Source organism: Leucopleurus acutus (assembly GCF_964270905.1).
Source record: "Leucopleurus acutus genome assembly, chromosome: 18".
Taxonomy (NCBI): domain Eukaryota; kingdom Metazoa; phylum Chordata; class Mammalia; order Artiodactyla; family Delphinidae; genus Leucopleurus; species Leucopleurus acutus.
The window spans coordinates 20,569,224-20,584,301 of NC_139160.1; the positions used below are offsets into that span (position 1 = coordinate 20,569,224).

The window sequence follows — 15,078 nt, forward strand, 5'->3', positions numbered from 1 at the left end:
CTTTCTTTTCCACATACCCCTTCCCCACACACATCCAGTACATCTCCCGACATCAACATCTCACACACCAGTATATTTGTCACAATCAGTGGACTAACATTAGCACATCATTATCAACATAAATCTGTAAATTATGTTAGAGTTCAGACCTTTTGTTGTATATTCAATGGGTCTTGACAGATGTATAATGAAATGTGTATCCATTATGACAGTATCATACAGAATAATTTCACTGCCCTAAAAATCCCCTGTGTTCCTCCTATTCATCCTTCCCTCCCTCCCTCCAAAATCCCTTACAACCACTGATATATTTACTGTCACCATAGTTTTGCCTTTTCTGGAATTTTTGTTCTTGTTATTCCACGTTTACTACATTACTGCCTCCTTGGTGTTTAATTAATTTTTTGTAATCTGTCATGTTGATTCCTTTCTCATTCCCTTTTGTGTACATTTTTAAGATAGTTTCTTAGGAGTGGTTACCATGAAGATTACGATCAGCATCCTAAATTTAAAACATCTAGTTTGGATTGATACCAAGTTAACTTCAACAGCACACAAAAGTTTTGTTACTATACAACTCCATTACTCCCTCAACCACCACCACTTTATGTTGTTCCTTCAATACCATGGAGAATAACCTAAGTTAGGAAACCTAAAACAAAAATGACCGATAATACAACAGGAAGTTGCCATTGAGAAGACGTAGTATACCTTAAGATTAAGTGCATTTCTTCCATGAATTTGACAGGTTACTATGGCCATCTTGGTCATGGCTGTTACTGTTCCATAGCGTGTTGCCACAACAGCCTTAAAACCTTCACAATGTACGATATGTGACACTGAGGTTTCGATTTTTCTAGATTTAATGCTACCTAAATAAACAAAACAAGACAGGAAACGTAAATGTGTCATCACTTAGAGTGAAAGTTAAAAGGTATTCATGTTATGATAACAGTAAGTCATCATAAATAGGTTACCTGGATGCCTCCTTTGGAAGAGATTTCCCCATAACTTTCACCCACCCAACCTCATGTTGGAGATTCCCTATAACCTCCATCCACCCAACCTCAGTTGGTTCTGTTGGCCAAACATTTTAATATTAGATAGCAGACTAATATTAGATAGCAAACTTTTCTTCCCAAAAGAAAACCATAAGCTCATAGATTTCTACCTCAATAATTTAGATTCCATCAGTCTGAGTCTTGTGCTATATGTAAAAACATCTTATTTTATGATGAATTACATAAACAACTTCTTTCTTCACAAAATGAATAAAGGACATCATATAAGCATATATCAGATAGAGATCATATCCCAAGGAGAAATCTTGCTTTTTGCTTTAATATCGCATTGATGCATGATTCAAATACCCTATGTAACTAAGCTCTTCCCTCAGTTTAAAGACCTCACACAAGAAAGGGGTGGGGGGAAGCAGACAACTCAGGAGTAGCCAAACAGCGACCACCTACATTTACTTTATCACAACCCTTGTGGGTTTCCCCTTTTGTCAAAAATGGCATGTTCAAGCACACACCCAGGTGTGGCAGGAAAATATTTTGAAATATATTTTACACTCCCAGCCATTCTTGCTGTATTACTTGCTGCAACATATTTTATCATCTCAATAATTCTTATACCATTGCTTCAATGAGAAGAAACGAGGCATCCTAGACCAAAGAAAACAATGTTCAGTTGTTAATTTCTAAAACAGGCCTTTGTGCCCATTTCAGGTCAATCGATATGAAAGTTAACCACAGAATGAAGAAAGATGTATGATGTGATATGGCGATTCCTTGTCTTTTGGGAGGGAATGGAGCAAGAGGAATGGAGAATGAGTTAAGAATTAAGTCTGTGGCCTGCTTCCTGCCCACCCACACTTATGGGCTAAGCTCAAGCAGTTGATTTTTGAGTGAAAAGGAGGGAGATGGAGATGCAGAGGTGGTTAGAAATTCCCTGAAAGATCTCTGAAGGATCTCAGGATGCTTAAACTTCCCTGGGAACTTTTCAAAGAGGGAAACACCAGAGTGGAATAAACTCCCTAAGTCAGAAATGGTAACATGACTGGTTTAGGCCTATGATGTGGAGGAGACCCAGTGGTTAATTTATGTCACAGACAGGGATAGGGAACTGCTGGAAGGGTAGTGTGCTCAGAAAGTCTTATGGCTGCTGTAGTTAATGATACTACAGTGTATATTTGAAAGTTTCTGAGAGAGTGAAGCCTAAAATTTCTTGTAGCAAGAAAAAGTTGTCAGGTGATGGGTATTAACTGAATTTATTGTGGTAATCATTTCACCATACTGTATATTCATGTATCAAATCATTATATTGTATACCTTAACTTTATACAGAGTTGCATGTGAATTGTATCTCAATACAACTGGGGAAAAAAGAGAAAGTTTTATGTCTGGAGTGTTCTTCTGTGTATAATCTCCTACTAAACACATCTGTGAATCGTTAATTTGTTATATTACTTTTTCTGTTCTAAAATTTTATATGACTCTAATTTTTAAAAGCAGAAATTCCAGTTCTCTGATAAAATTCTTCAACTTTTTATTTTCTTCAACATAGTAATCATAGTTATTTTAACATCCTTGTTTGAAAACCCCAATACCTGATCCTGTGGTTCTCTTTCTTTTGCCTCTTTCTACTGGTTCCCAGACCTTTTATCCTGTTTTTAGGATGCCTTGTGATTTTTAAGTTTAATGCTGGACATTGTGAATGAAAATTTTAAAGGGTCTGGATAATATTATCTGTCTCTAATAAGTGTTAGGTTTTCTTTGACTAGGCAGGAAGTACCACTTTGATTTATCAAGGATTGGTTTTGAGTTTTGTAGGGGATAACCTATTTTAGTTTTGTCCTTTCTCCTAGAGCATCATTCTTATTCCCAAGGCATAGGTCTTCTGGGTCTGCAACTGAAAGCCCAGTGTGTTTACCAAGGCCCCTTCATTTCAGCAGAGCTTGACCTCCAATAATTGCCTTCTGTGCAACTGTCAAAATCTAGGCGCACTTCCTTAGCATCTCAGCTGATGGTTTCTGCTGTGTTTCTTAGCGTATTGTCCTGTACATGCCCAGCTTAGAAATCAGCCAACACTCTTAAGGGAGTTTGTATGCAGGTATTTGAATTCCGTTCTCTCCTCCCTGATATATTACCCCTCTATCCCAGCTATCTTGTCAACTCTGAAGTCTGACTGCTATCTCTTCAATCCAGTAAAACTATCACCTTCTTTCTACCTGTGCCCTGTTCGCCAACACCGCAAATCCCCTCAAGAAAAAGCCAAGGTAAATGTACAGCTAATTCAGCTTATTTCAAAGATGGTAACCACTCAAGTCATGCTTGCAAGGGTTACTCTCCAGTAACCTCAGTGGTTATTTTATATATTTGTGGGCAGCTTTAATAACTGATTTTGGTGGGAGGGATTGTCCAATACAAGCTACTCAATCTTGGCTAGAACCAAAAGTCATTAGGTTATTTAAAAATCTGAATCTGATCATTCTAATAGCTGGAACTCCTGTGGGTATGTTTCTACTGCTTACTGTTGCTGCTAGTTTTCATTCATTTTGTTTTTCTTTGTGTACCTGACAATTGTGAATTGTTTACTATACACTGTATTTGTGAAATCGTTTATAGAAATAGTGTGAGATGTAGGATGATGTAATCTTTCTCTAAAGATGATTTCTCATTTGTTTCTGCTAGGTAACTAAGGTCAAAGCACTTAAAACAGTGCTGGCACATGGCAAGCAGTTAACTGTCATGATTGCATGTCTATCTTCTCCATCCAGATTAAGAATACTCCATCTTATATGTTCCCAACATCAGTACAAAGTTGGGTTTATAGTCAACACTCTAAAAATAGTTGCTGAGTAAATAGCTTAAGGAATGGAAAATGAGGTGGGACATATGTGTGAATCACACACATATACACAAACACACAAAATCACAAATACTTTTATGGAGAGATAATCATATATACAATTTTTAAAAGAATGATATAAACCTAGCATTTACCTTCACATACGTTCAGCATGCTTTGCTTTGGGACACTTTCTACACGTTCATGTTCTGTTACATGACTTTCTAGGAAAAAAATTTAAAATAGGATAATGTTTAAATTCGTGTGAAAATTCATGTTGAGGGTATTATGACTTCATTATAATTGTTCATCTTTTAATGAATTGAGGTTATCCATGGAAAAGTGCCCATGAAGGCATCCATGAGCACTGGCATTCTGCTTCTAGAGTTCATCTAGACCACCTTACAGACGACTGTTCATTCACACTCCTCCTTTATGTGAGCTTTTCTGATCCTTTGAACTGCTTTATCTGGTTCCCATCACCACCATCTGGGTGGAGTTCCCAGTTTGCCCTTGGCAGACCTGCAAGGTCAGGATTTCTGCTACTGCATTCTGCCCCATATATTAAATGTACAGGTGAAAAGGGATCCCACCATCCCATTCTGCAGACCCAAGGGGGAACCACCATATGCTTGGATGCCTTCTCTCCCTTTTGCTCTACTTGACCCCATTATTACAGACCATGTTCAGACTGGATTTACCTATCACAGACTGTCTTAGAGGTTTCCTTGGTAAAACTGGCGTCGGTGTGAAAATGGAACCTGGAAAATCTTTAATATTTAGTGTCACCGTACGACATTGTAAACGGTCAGACTGCTGACTTTCAGCTTTAACAGGTATAGTCCTCGGTACAGGGATTGGCACTGTTGCACTTAAACGTAACAGGGGCTGCTTAAAAGTATAGGTACTGCTCATTTGTAAAAACTGGTCAGAATGAACTTCCTTGAGTTTGGGAGTGGGCACTGAAGAAGGGGCACTTGGTAGTTTGGAGAACTCTGAGGAGAGAATCAGAATCTCTTTTAAAATGTTAGCATAAATATTTGTTATTTTTAATGGCTCTTCTGATTTTCTGGAACTTTCCATCTTGCTTGTTTCTTTCCCAAAAATTCGACTTGAAGCTGAACAACACTTGGGAAAAAATATGGAACCAGTAGCAGTCTCTGGAATGTGCCAATAGACATGCTTAGAAGATTTTGTGGTTGTTGAAATAGTAGTCACTCTTTTTTGTACATGATGATCAAGAAAGAGATTTTGAATATTAACAGGGGGTTGTGACTGATCTCTTGGAACATCAGGAAAACTAGTTTTATCTCTTTCAAATGAAGCGGTTTTATCTGGAATGAACCGTACACGTGGTAGCTTAGTTTCACCAGTCTTTCCTAAACCAGAAAAAAAAAATAAGGCAGAATTAGATTATGTTTATCAAGGTGTCAGGGGCAGAACTATTAACGTCTCAGCATTCATAGCTTTTCTTTATCCACTCACCCTCTCTCACCTTATAAAAACGTTTCTGTATACACTCACTCAGCTATCAGGACTTCTGCTTACCTTACTGGGATAAAGTTTGCATGAACAATTGGAGAATCAGGAAGGCTAAATTATACTAGATTTAGAAAGAGTAGGGGGCTACTCCTGGAAGAACAGAATGGATGAAGAAGAGTAGGACATAAAGGGAGATTTTTGAGCAGTTGCCACAGAAAACTCTGGCAATATGGAGAGGTAAAAATGACTCAGTGAAGTTTCGCTATTTATCATTATTATTTGAAACTTCTTTGAGCAAAGATTTACATTTCTTTTCAAAGCCAGATATCAGACCAAGATGGCTTTGGAACATGATAACATGCTGGTACTGGCTACAGGGTACCACGAGTTCACTCAGGTTACAACCAGAAGTATTCTTATCTCTCTTAGGTCCAGAAAATGCACTGTGCCTGCATTCTTAGGGACCTCACTATATCAAATCGTGCTTTCTCTTTCTTCTGTGACAGAACGTTAAATAACATTTTTGTCCATCATCTCAGTTGAGTACAATAAATGATGAGGACCTCAGCATTCTGATGAGAAGATAAGAGATTCATTAAGGCAAGACTTGCAAAGAGATGGCCAAAACAAGCCCAAGTCTCACCTGTTGTCTGTATATGAGAGATGGCTAGAGGTTGATCTGCATTCGCAGAGAGGATTTCTTCTGAATTGAGCTATTGGCGAGCTATGTGTTTCTCCGATCTTCCCCTCCTTGTGGTGGGTAGAGGAGGATTTACCCCGACCTCAAACCAAGTGAGGGGGATTCTCAGAGAACCATCTACAGAGCACAGGAGTGTATGCCACAAGGAGAAGATAACATCTCATCATTCCCTGCCATGGTTCCCCCAACCCCCTTATACCTACAGAGTAACAGAAATGTATTGGCCCTCCCATTGCTGTGTCGCAACTTGTGTAAGGCAAGAGAATCCTTGAATCTACTTGACCTCTACCTTCCGGCATTTCAGGGGGGTACAGAGACTGATGACGGATTCTCACCTTCACTCTTAACTCCTTAACTCTTTCCCACTCCTAGCCACACCTATGAAGATACCAGAAACTATGAGTTGGGGAAGAGAAGTAAAAGAACAAGATGGAAGCATTTATCATGCCCCTGTTTCCCTTGGCTTGTCTAAAAATTAGCAGACCTAGTCTGAGCTGGGAGAAAGGGCAAGGTTTAATTACATGCTAGATGAAAGTATTGATTTAGATTGGACTTAATATCTAAAAATGAGACAAGGCTAATAGATGAAAGTGACTAGAAAAGCCTCGGTAGAGAGATGTGTGCCGTGTGAGTTTAAAGGGCAGTAGTAGGAGAAGGATAATGTTTGCTTCCTGCTTATATGGAACTTATCAAAGCTAGCTCGTTCCATAAAATGGTTACACCACCATGTTCAACTTTCCTTTCTCTCTCTCTCATATTAAAACAAAACATAACATGAGCAAAATCTAGGTGATGTTAGGTGTGGCAGTGACTTTTATTCTTAATGTATTTTTTTATTGGAGTATAGTTGCTTTACAATGTTGTGTTAGTTTCTGCTGTGCAGCAAAGTGAGTCAGTTATACATACACATCTATCCACTCCTTTTTTTTTTAGATTATTTTCCCATATAGGTCATTACAGAGTATTGAATAGAGTTCCCTGTGCTATTCAGAATGACTTTTTAGATATGACACCAAAACAACAATCCATGAAAGAAAACATGGTTAAGTTAGACTTCACTAAAATTAAAAACTTCTACTCTGTGAAAGACATTCTTAAAAGAATAAAAAGACAAGCCATGCACTGAGAGAAAATATTTGCAAAACACTCATCTGAAAGAGGAATTGCATCCAAAATAAAGAGCTCTTCAACTCAACAATAAGAAAACAAGCCGATGAACATAGCTACTCCAGCTTTTTTTTCTTTTTTTTTACATCTTTATTGGAGTATAATTGTTTTACAATGTTGTGTTAGTTTCTGCTGTATAACAAAGTGAATCAGCTATACATATACGTATATCGCCATATCCCCTCCCTCTTGTGTCTCCCTCCCACCCTCCCTATCCCACCTGTCTAGGTCACAAAGCACCGAGCTGATCTCCCTGTGCTATGCAGCTGCTTCCCACTAGCTATCTATTTTACAGATTGCCAACAAACACATGAGAGGATGCTCATCGTCACTAATCATTAGAGAAATGCAAATCAAAACTACAATGAGGTATCACCTCACACCGGTCAGAATGGCCACCATCAAAAAATCTACAAACAATAAATGCTGGAGAGAGTGTGGAGAAAAGGGAACCCTCTTGCATTGTTGGTGGGAATGTAAATTGATACGGACACTATGGAGAACAGTATGGAGGTTCCTTAAAAAACTAAAAATAGAACTACCATGTGACCCAGCAATCCCACTACTGGGCATATACCCTGAGAAAACCATAATTCAAAAAGAATCATGTACCACAACGTTCACTGTAGCACTATGTACAATAGCCAGGACATGGAAGCAACCTAAGTGTCCATCAACAGATGAATGGATAAAGAAGATGTGGCACATATGTACAATGGACCATTACTCAGCCATAAAAAGAAATGAAATTGAGTTATTTGTAGTGAGGTGGATGGACCTTGAGTCTGTCATATAGAGTGAAGAAGTCAGAAAAAGATATTACTGTATATTAACACATATATATGGAATCTAAAAACAAAAATGGTTCTGATGAACCTAAGGGCGGGACAGGAATAAAGACGCAGACATAGAGAATGGACTTGAGGACACTGTGGCAGGGGTGGAGGGCGGGGGATGGGAAGCGGGGACAAAGTGAGAGAGTAGCATTGACACATATACACTTCCAGCTTTCTTTTGATTAGTGTTAGTATGATGTATCTTTCTCTATCCCTTTACATTTCATCTATCTGTGTTTTTATATTTAAAGGAAGTTTCTTGCAGACAGTATATAATTAGCTCTTGTCTTTTATCTACTCTGACAGTTTCTATCATTTAAGTGGTACACTTAGACCATTCACGTTTTAACGAATTACTGACATCATTGGCTTAACATCCACCACATTTGTAAAGTTTTCTATTCATCGCAGTTGTTTTACTTCTTTGTCTTTTTGAAATCTTCCATTCTTTTTCTGTCTTTTCTGGTTTTAGGTGAGAATTTTATGAGTCAGTTTCTCTCCTTCAGTTTCATTCCTTTCTTAGCATATCAATTTTACTTATACAATTTTTTAAAAAGTGGTTGCCCTAGAGTTTGCAATATACATTTACAGCGAATCTAAGTCTACTTTCAATAAACACTACACCGCCTAATGGGTATGGCAAGTATCTTTTAACAGAATAGTCCCAATTCTTCTCTCCATTCCTTATAACACCGCCGTCATTCGTTCCATTTATCCTTGTGCTATAATCACCCAGTACATAGTTGCTATTCTTGCTTAGAACAGAGACTTACCTATAAGATCAAGTGAGATCACTTATCCTTCTCTGACACTCTTCTTTTTTTAGGTAGACCTGAGTTTCTTTTGTTGCTCACACGGTGTGGAATACTTTCTCTTACCAACCAATTTAAATCATTTTCCTTTGCCAAAGTCTACCTTAAACCTTATACAATCCATCCTTCTTGATTAACACAACCCATACTTACTGTTCTCATTACTTAATTAAACAAACATTTAACACCTCCCATGTGCTAGCTGTACACATAGTGCTGAGGGGACAATCACACAGCACAAACCTTACTACCATCAAAGATCTCATGATTTAATATAGAAACTAGGCAGGTAAACAGTTACACTAGAGAATAAGAGCTCAGTAAGGGGGTAGATAGGGGATACTCTGGGACCATAAAGGTAAGCACTCTGACTGGGTGCAGAGAGAAGAGGTGCTTAGGGAAATCTGCCCAATGAAGATATCTGTCTTCTCAATTTAGACTTCCCTATTTTTTAAATTTTTATTTATTTATTTTTGCGGTACGCGGGCCTCTCACCGTTGTGGTCTCTCCCGTTGCAGAGCACAGGCTCCAGACGCGCAGGCTCAGCGGCCATGGCTCACGGGCCCAGCCGCTCCGTGGCATGTGGGATCTTCCCGGACCGGGGCACGAACCCGTGTCCCCTGCATCGGCAGGCGGACTCTCAACCACTGCGCCACCAGGGAAGCCCATAGACTTCCCTATTTTTTGATACATTTCCCCATCCCCATGATTTCTTTTCTTTTTCTTCTAGTACGTTAAAATTCCACTTTTCCAATAGACTCCTCTGCCATCAAAAACTACATGGGTCTCCTCTATAATTAAACATATTTCATTTCACTTTCACTAATTCCTCAAGTCTTAGTTCACACCCCATTCCTGCCCCAGGGTTTCTCACATTTATGAAGTACTACTGTCTGTACCATTAATTGGGCATAAATTCTATGCTCTTTGTATTATTATTTAAGGTACTTACTGTATGTGAATCTCATCTTTAGAGTTTAACTAAAGTTCTTGAAAGGTCCTGAAAGGCAGGGACCAGATCAATCGTGTCATTCATTCCCTACAGCGTTTAGCATTGTATGCAAACTGCAGGTATTTATTTCAGGTTTTTACTTCAGTGTTTGAATATTCATTTTTATAAATTGTATTTCAGTCATTTTAAGTATTCATTCATTTATTCGAGTATTTTGAACATCTACTATATGCAAAGCACTCTGCCCAGAACCTTTGGAGACACAGGATTACTAATAGTTAAGGTCGTTGAATCTCCATGTTGTCAAAAGCAGGAAAGCCCCCCCCACAAAAAAATTATCCAGCCCCAAATAGCAAGAGTGAGAAACTCTGTACTAGAGGATAAACTTCAACCAAAAGATAAACGGAAAAACTACAACCAAAGAACTAGTAGTGAGCAGTATATCTACATAACTGTGGGTATTATTATTACAGAACAGATTGTAAATGCAGAAATGTAGACCATTATAGAAATGTAGAAATGATATAACAAAAGTTGGTAGGGAAAGTGAGAGAGGAAATTGGATGTAACATAGGTATGTTGATTGACACATCTTTAATAGCCATGGATCAAAAGGTAATGATTTAGCATTGTAAATCAAGTTAGACTAGGCACGTTTTAACAGTATAAATGCCGACACTAAAATAATATAATCAACTAAAATCAGGGGGTAGAGGAGACTGAAAAGGGGAAAGAAGAGGAAATATGCTAATTTTACCATTGCTTATAAGTAAGGAGTTAATAAATACCATATACAGAAATAGAGGATTAAGGGTATTATATAAAGTTATAATCATAAAAGTGGCTCATCTTTACTTCACAGCACTTATCACGGATAATTTTACATTTAGTTGTATGATCATTGGATCCCACCAGAGGGTAACTAAGAAAGAGGAGTGGCAGACTTGGTTTTGCTCACTATTATATCTCCAGTTCTTAGCACTGTGCTTATAAGTACACTCTGTTCTCATGATTTGTGGCAGTTCTGTTCTGTAGTCTCAGTGAGCACTGAGTTATCCAACACTGAGCCATTACTTCTTGGGAAGATACGGGGTTAGGTTCCTCCAAGCCTCTGGTCTCAACATTATCAGCAGCCAATCAATACATAACCTTGTTTTATATGTGCTTCTATTTCAAGACACTTTATTTAATATAGATCGTTCATTCATTAACACTGAACTCTCAGCCAACAACGCTGTAACTCAGGCCTGAAGGTAGCTTCTCTAAGGCATATATTTTCTCCATAAGGCACATCACAGCCTTCTTGTACTATACTTAGGGGCTATGTTAGACTGTTAAATCACCAACAGAAAGTACAGAATTCAGAAAGCATGGCACTAACTAGACCAGGAAAAGGGCAGTTATTTGTAATATGAGAGCTAAAACAAGAAGGCACAGCCATATCTTTCTTTGACCTCAGCTGGGAACATGTGTGTTTTCAATGCCCTGCATGTGTCCGAGAATTATCATATATACCCGCCTCCTGCACAGTTTCACTATTATAAAAGGACTGAGAAAGAGCTCTATATACTGCTCCAAAGTGTTCTTCATGGTATATTTTGGAGCTAAAAAGACAAAATATAGTACAGTGTACTGATTCAGGAGTTACAAATAGATTCTAGCAGTTAGGTAAATTCACTCCTACAGAACCCACAAATGATGAGGATAAACTGTACTTGTAGAAATGAATTGGATGTTACCATCTTACAACAAACATTTGTTAAGTTGCTGGTTATTAGTGAATGTCCTTATTGTGATTCTGAGCTGTGCAGGTTGAGAGACTTCTGTAAAAAATAAAGTTAAACATCTGAGTAATGCACATACCTGCACGGGCTTTCTTCTGACATAAAGACAGCTTAGGGAGATTTGGAGGTAAGGGTCTTCTAAGAAGTTGCGGATGGTTTTGCATTTTACTAATAAGCACTGTTTTTCACAGCTATTGAGAATTGAAAAGTTTTTGAATGTGTTTGAATTGTTGCTGAAAAATAATTCATTCGAATGCAGATTACATCCTAATGAAACTTGTTCTGCACTAATACTATACTGGGTCCAAGCAGAATTCCTATAAAAGGAAAAGAGGGGAAGAAAATAATTTCTTAAAACTTCTAGAAAGAATCTAAATAAAATTTAGGTTTATAATTAATACAGAATTTAAAAATACATATACTATTACCTATCAGGATCATTCTAAAATTTCACGTTAGCAAAAAGTTCAGTCAGTGTTATTTCAGCTAGTAAATACTGATTTTCCAGAACAGTAGAACTGACACTCATCTTTTTTCTACCTCCAAAATATTATCAATTTATAAATTTGGAAAGAGTTGTTGGTCAAAAAGGTGAGGAAGACCTTCCATGGCCTCTGAAGACCCACAATACCTAACTCTTCACAAATAAGTTGTTTCCTTTCTGTAATAATGACTTATTTTAAATTTCAACCACTACACTTGGGCCATAACTATTTAACCCAAAAATAAAATGGTCTTCAATATAATGAGATTTTCCAGGATCGCGGTCCCAATTAGTACTGTTTGAGAAATGACGCCAGAAGATAGAACCAAATATGTGTGCTTAGTCGCGACAATATCAAAGTGCCTGGGACATCACTATTCCGTTGACAGTCTAGGCGGGTACGCTCTGGAGCTGCACAAATGGGCCGCTTTATCCCCCCAGGATGACTTGCACACAAGCACTCAAGGTATGCTTCCTGGTAGTACGTCCCACTTGATGCCTGTAATTTTCCGTTCTTATTATTGGAAGAGATGCTTGGAAACGTTGGACTTGTACGCTCTCCTTTAGGGCAATCAGCTGCTTCTCAAAACAATCAGCTTTTCCTTTTTTTATCTCCTCTTCCTGGGAATGTAGGCAGGTTAAGGGCAAGTGAGGTCGCAGGTCTTCCCGCGGTATATGCTGTCCGGAAAGAAAGCACTCAGGCCACCCTCACCCAACCGCCAGGTGCGACCCGAGGCCAAGGAGACAGGCCCTAGCAACTGGAAGCCGATAAAAGCGTCCCGGCCGCCGGATGCGCAGGCGCAGAGGGGAGGGCGGGGCCGGGCGGGGCCGGGCGGGGAGCGCACCCGCCTGCGGAGCACTGCGCAGCGGGTCCCGCCCCAGCGGGCGGCGCGCGCCGAGGCCGTTCGCTTTGCCCAGCCGCTGTGCCGGGCTGCAGGAGAAGCCCGCTCCACGTGCACCTGCTGTACGGAACCCCGTGGTGACAATCGTTATTACTGTTTTTATTCTTAATGACAATGACCACTATTATGTATTTACTTTCCTCGCTTGCAAGGTGCTTAACTCGGGTGTCTGGGGTCCAGGCTGGCATTCTTTCATGCTGCACTTCTGCGCAGCCGGGTCCCGGGGCTGATTTTACAGGGCCCCCGAATAGCGAACATTCTGTTTTGTTTCTCTTCCTTTAATGCAACCTGTTTTGTCTTTCTGATCCTTTAAAGTGCCTGGATGAATAGGAAATGTGTAGGCATAGGGGCATTAAGGATCCAAGAAAGCTTTAAAAGAAACCCATTTCTCACTGTCCTAGTTATTTGTTCTGACTATCGTGTTGTGACTTGTGTCCTGTGTCACGTTGTTGATGAACCTGTACGTACAGTGATCGATACATCGTGTGTGTTTGCATGTATGCGCATGTGTTTCTCTGGAGATTTGATGGAAAAAGTGCGAGAGAGAAAACTCATTAGGTAGGTGTGTAAATCCCAGCTCAGAAAGTGAAGTAGATGGAGCTACCTTCCAGTCTTGTGTTTTGTTTTGTTTTGCTTTATTTTGTAAGTACAAGTGTAGGAACTTTAGTACAGTTGTTGGAAGATGAGACTTGTGTGTAAATCTTTGTAACTTTGGGGTCTTTCAAGATTTACTCCCTAACCAAGTCTTCCTTTTTCTCCTTAGGAGCAAGCATATATTTTTAAACAGTCAGTGAAAAAAGTGGAAAAGTAAAAAAGTATTTCATCAGACTCTGGGAAATATTCTGCACCTTGTTTTCCTTTGTATGTAGTTTCTTTTCCTTGTAAGATAACTATGTCCCAATTAAGCTGCTGCTCAACACTATGAATTTATTCCACTCTTAATCGACTGCATAGATTAATTAGCTTCTCAGAAAGCTAAGAAACTTGACAATAGGCAGATCTGTTCGCTAGGTTTTGTCTCAAGTAATATTTGTTGTGCATATTTTGTAAGTGTGAAAAATGTTTATATTTTTAACCATGAAAAATATTTATGTTCCAATAGATAAATTGAGTCAGGTTCCTATCCTCTTAAAATTTGCTTGAACCGTGAGAACTACTGGGATTCAGTTTTACTGACCAATGCTTGGCCTTTAAAATTTGTACTTAGTATTGCATAGTCAAAATCAAAGCGATGCACTTATCAATAGTTTTTTTTTAAATGCTTTGTCACACATGGAATCAGGCATCAGGCTTCATTCCCTGCAGATTTCTTCTAGCAAATAGCAGGCAGAAACTAAGGCTGTTTAATATGTAACCTCCTTAGGTGTGAATGTTTTGTCTTCCACTACTTACTATTTCTGTTACTTAGCACCAAACATTTAGGTAAATGAGATCGTGATTATGAAAATTCAATTCATGGCTTGGTGTGTTTCATATGCATATATCAGTTTTTCTAACACAGATTACGTGCTTCATCTATGGAAATGATGTACAAGTGCAGGCCGGATTTAGAAAGTACACATCACATTCAATTTGGATTCTTCTACTATTTTTATTTAATTTATTAATTTTTAAATTTTGGGGGGAAACATTGCTACCTCTATCTCCTTTTTTTTTTAAAAAATAGTCATGTCTCTTTAAATAATACAACTCCCTCTGATTTTAAGGGTCTCCTTCACCTGATGTACAGTACAGTCATCCTTTTTGTTTGTCGCATTAGCTGTGTGATGAAGCTTGTCAAACTGAACCGCAGCACTTTTAGCAGACTGTATTAAGGAGGCCACAGTAATGGTGAGCGCCAAGGTTGTATACATTCTGCGGGTTTTTTTGTTTTTTTTTTAATGTTGCTAAAATGAGATAAAAGCCTTATGCACAAGCAACCCTACGCACCCTGCAGGTAATGCTATTGATTTTCCTCGCGAATGGGGAGTACTTGGGGAATCTCAGATTTGCTATTGGTGAAAGGACACAGCTCTGTTGGAATGGTGTAGAAACTGTTGCTGGAAATCTTCTATATATAGAAAAACTATTTTCTATATACCGCTCTATTTGTTTGTTTTCCTTTTAA

General features: G+C 38.7%; 1 protein-coding gene across 1 annotated transcript in view; it reads right to left on the minus strand.

Moving 5' to 3' along the window:
- Positions 1-14,824, minus strand: part of LRRC63 (leucine rich repeat containing 63) — a gene marked incomplete at both ends in the record, with an annotated part of 44,433 nt that extends 29,609 nt beyond the window's left edge. Inside the window, 3 exons of the mRNA XM_082859793.1 lie at positions 712-872; positions 12,782-13,028; positions 14,690-14,824. Coding sequence (XP_082715919.1) covers positions 712-872; positions 12,782-13,028; positions 14,690-14,824 — 543 coding nt within the window. The remainder of the gene's footprint in view (positions 1-711; positions 873-12,781; positions 13,029-14,689) is intronic.
- Positions 14,825-15,078: the final 254 nt, after the last annotated feature.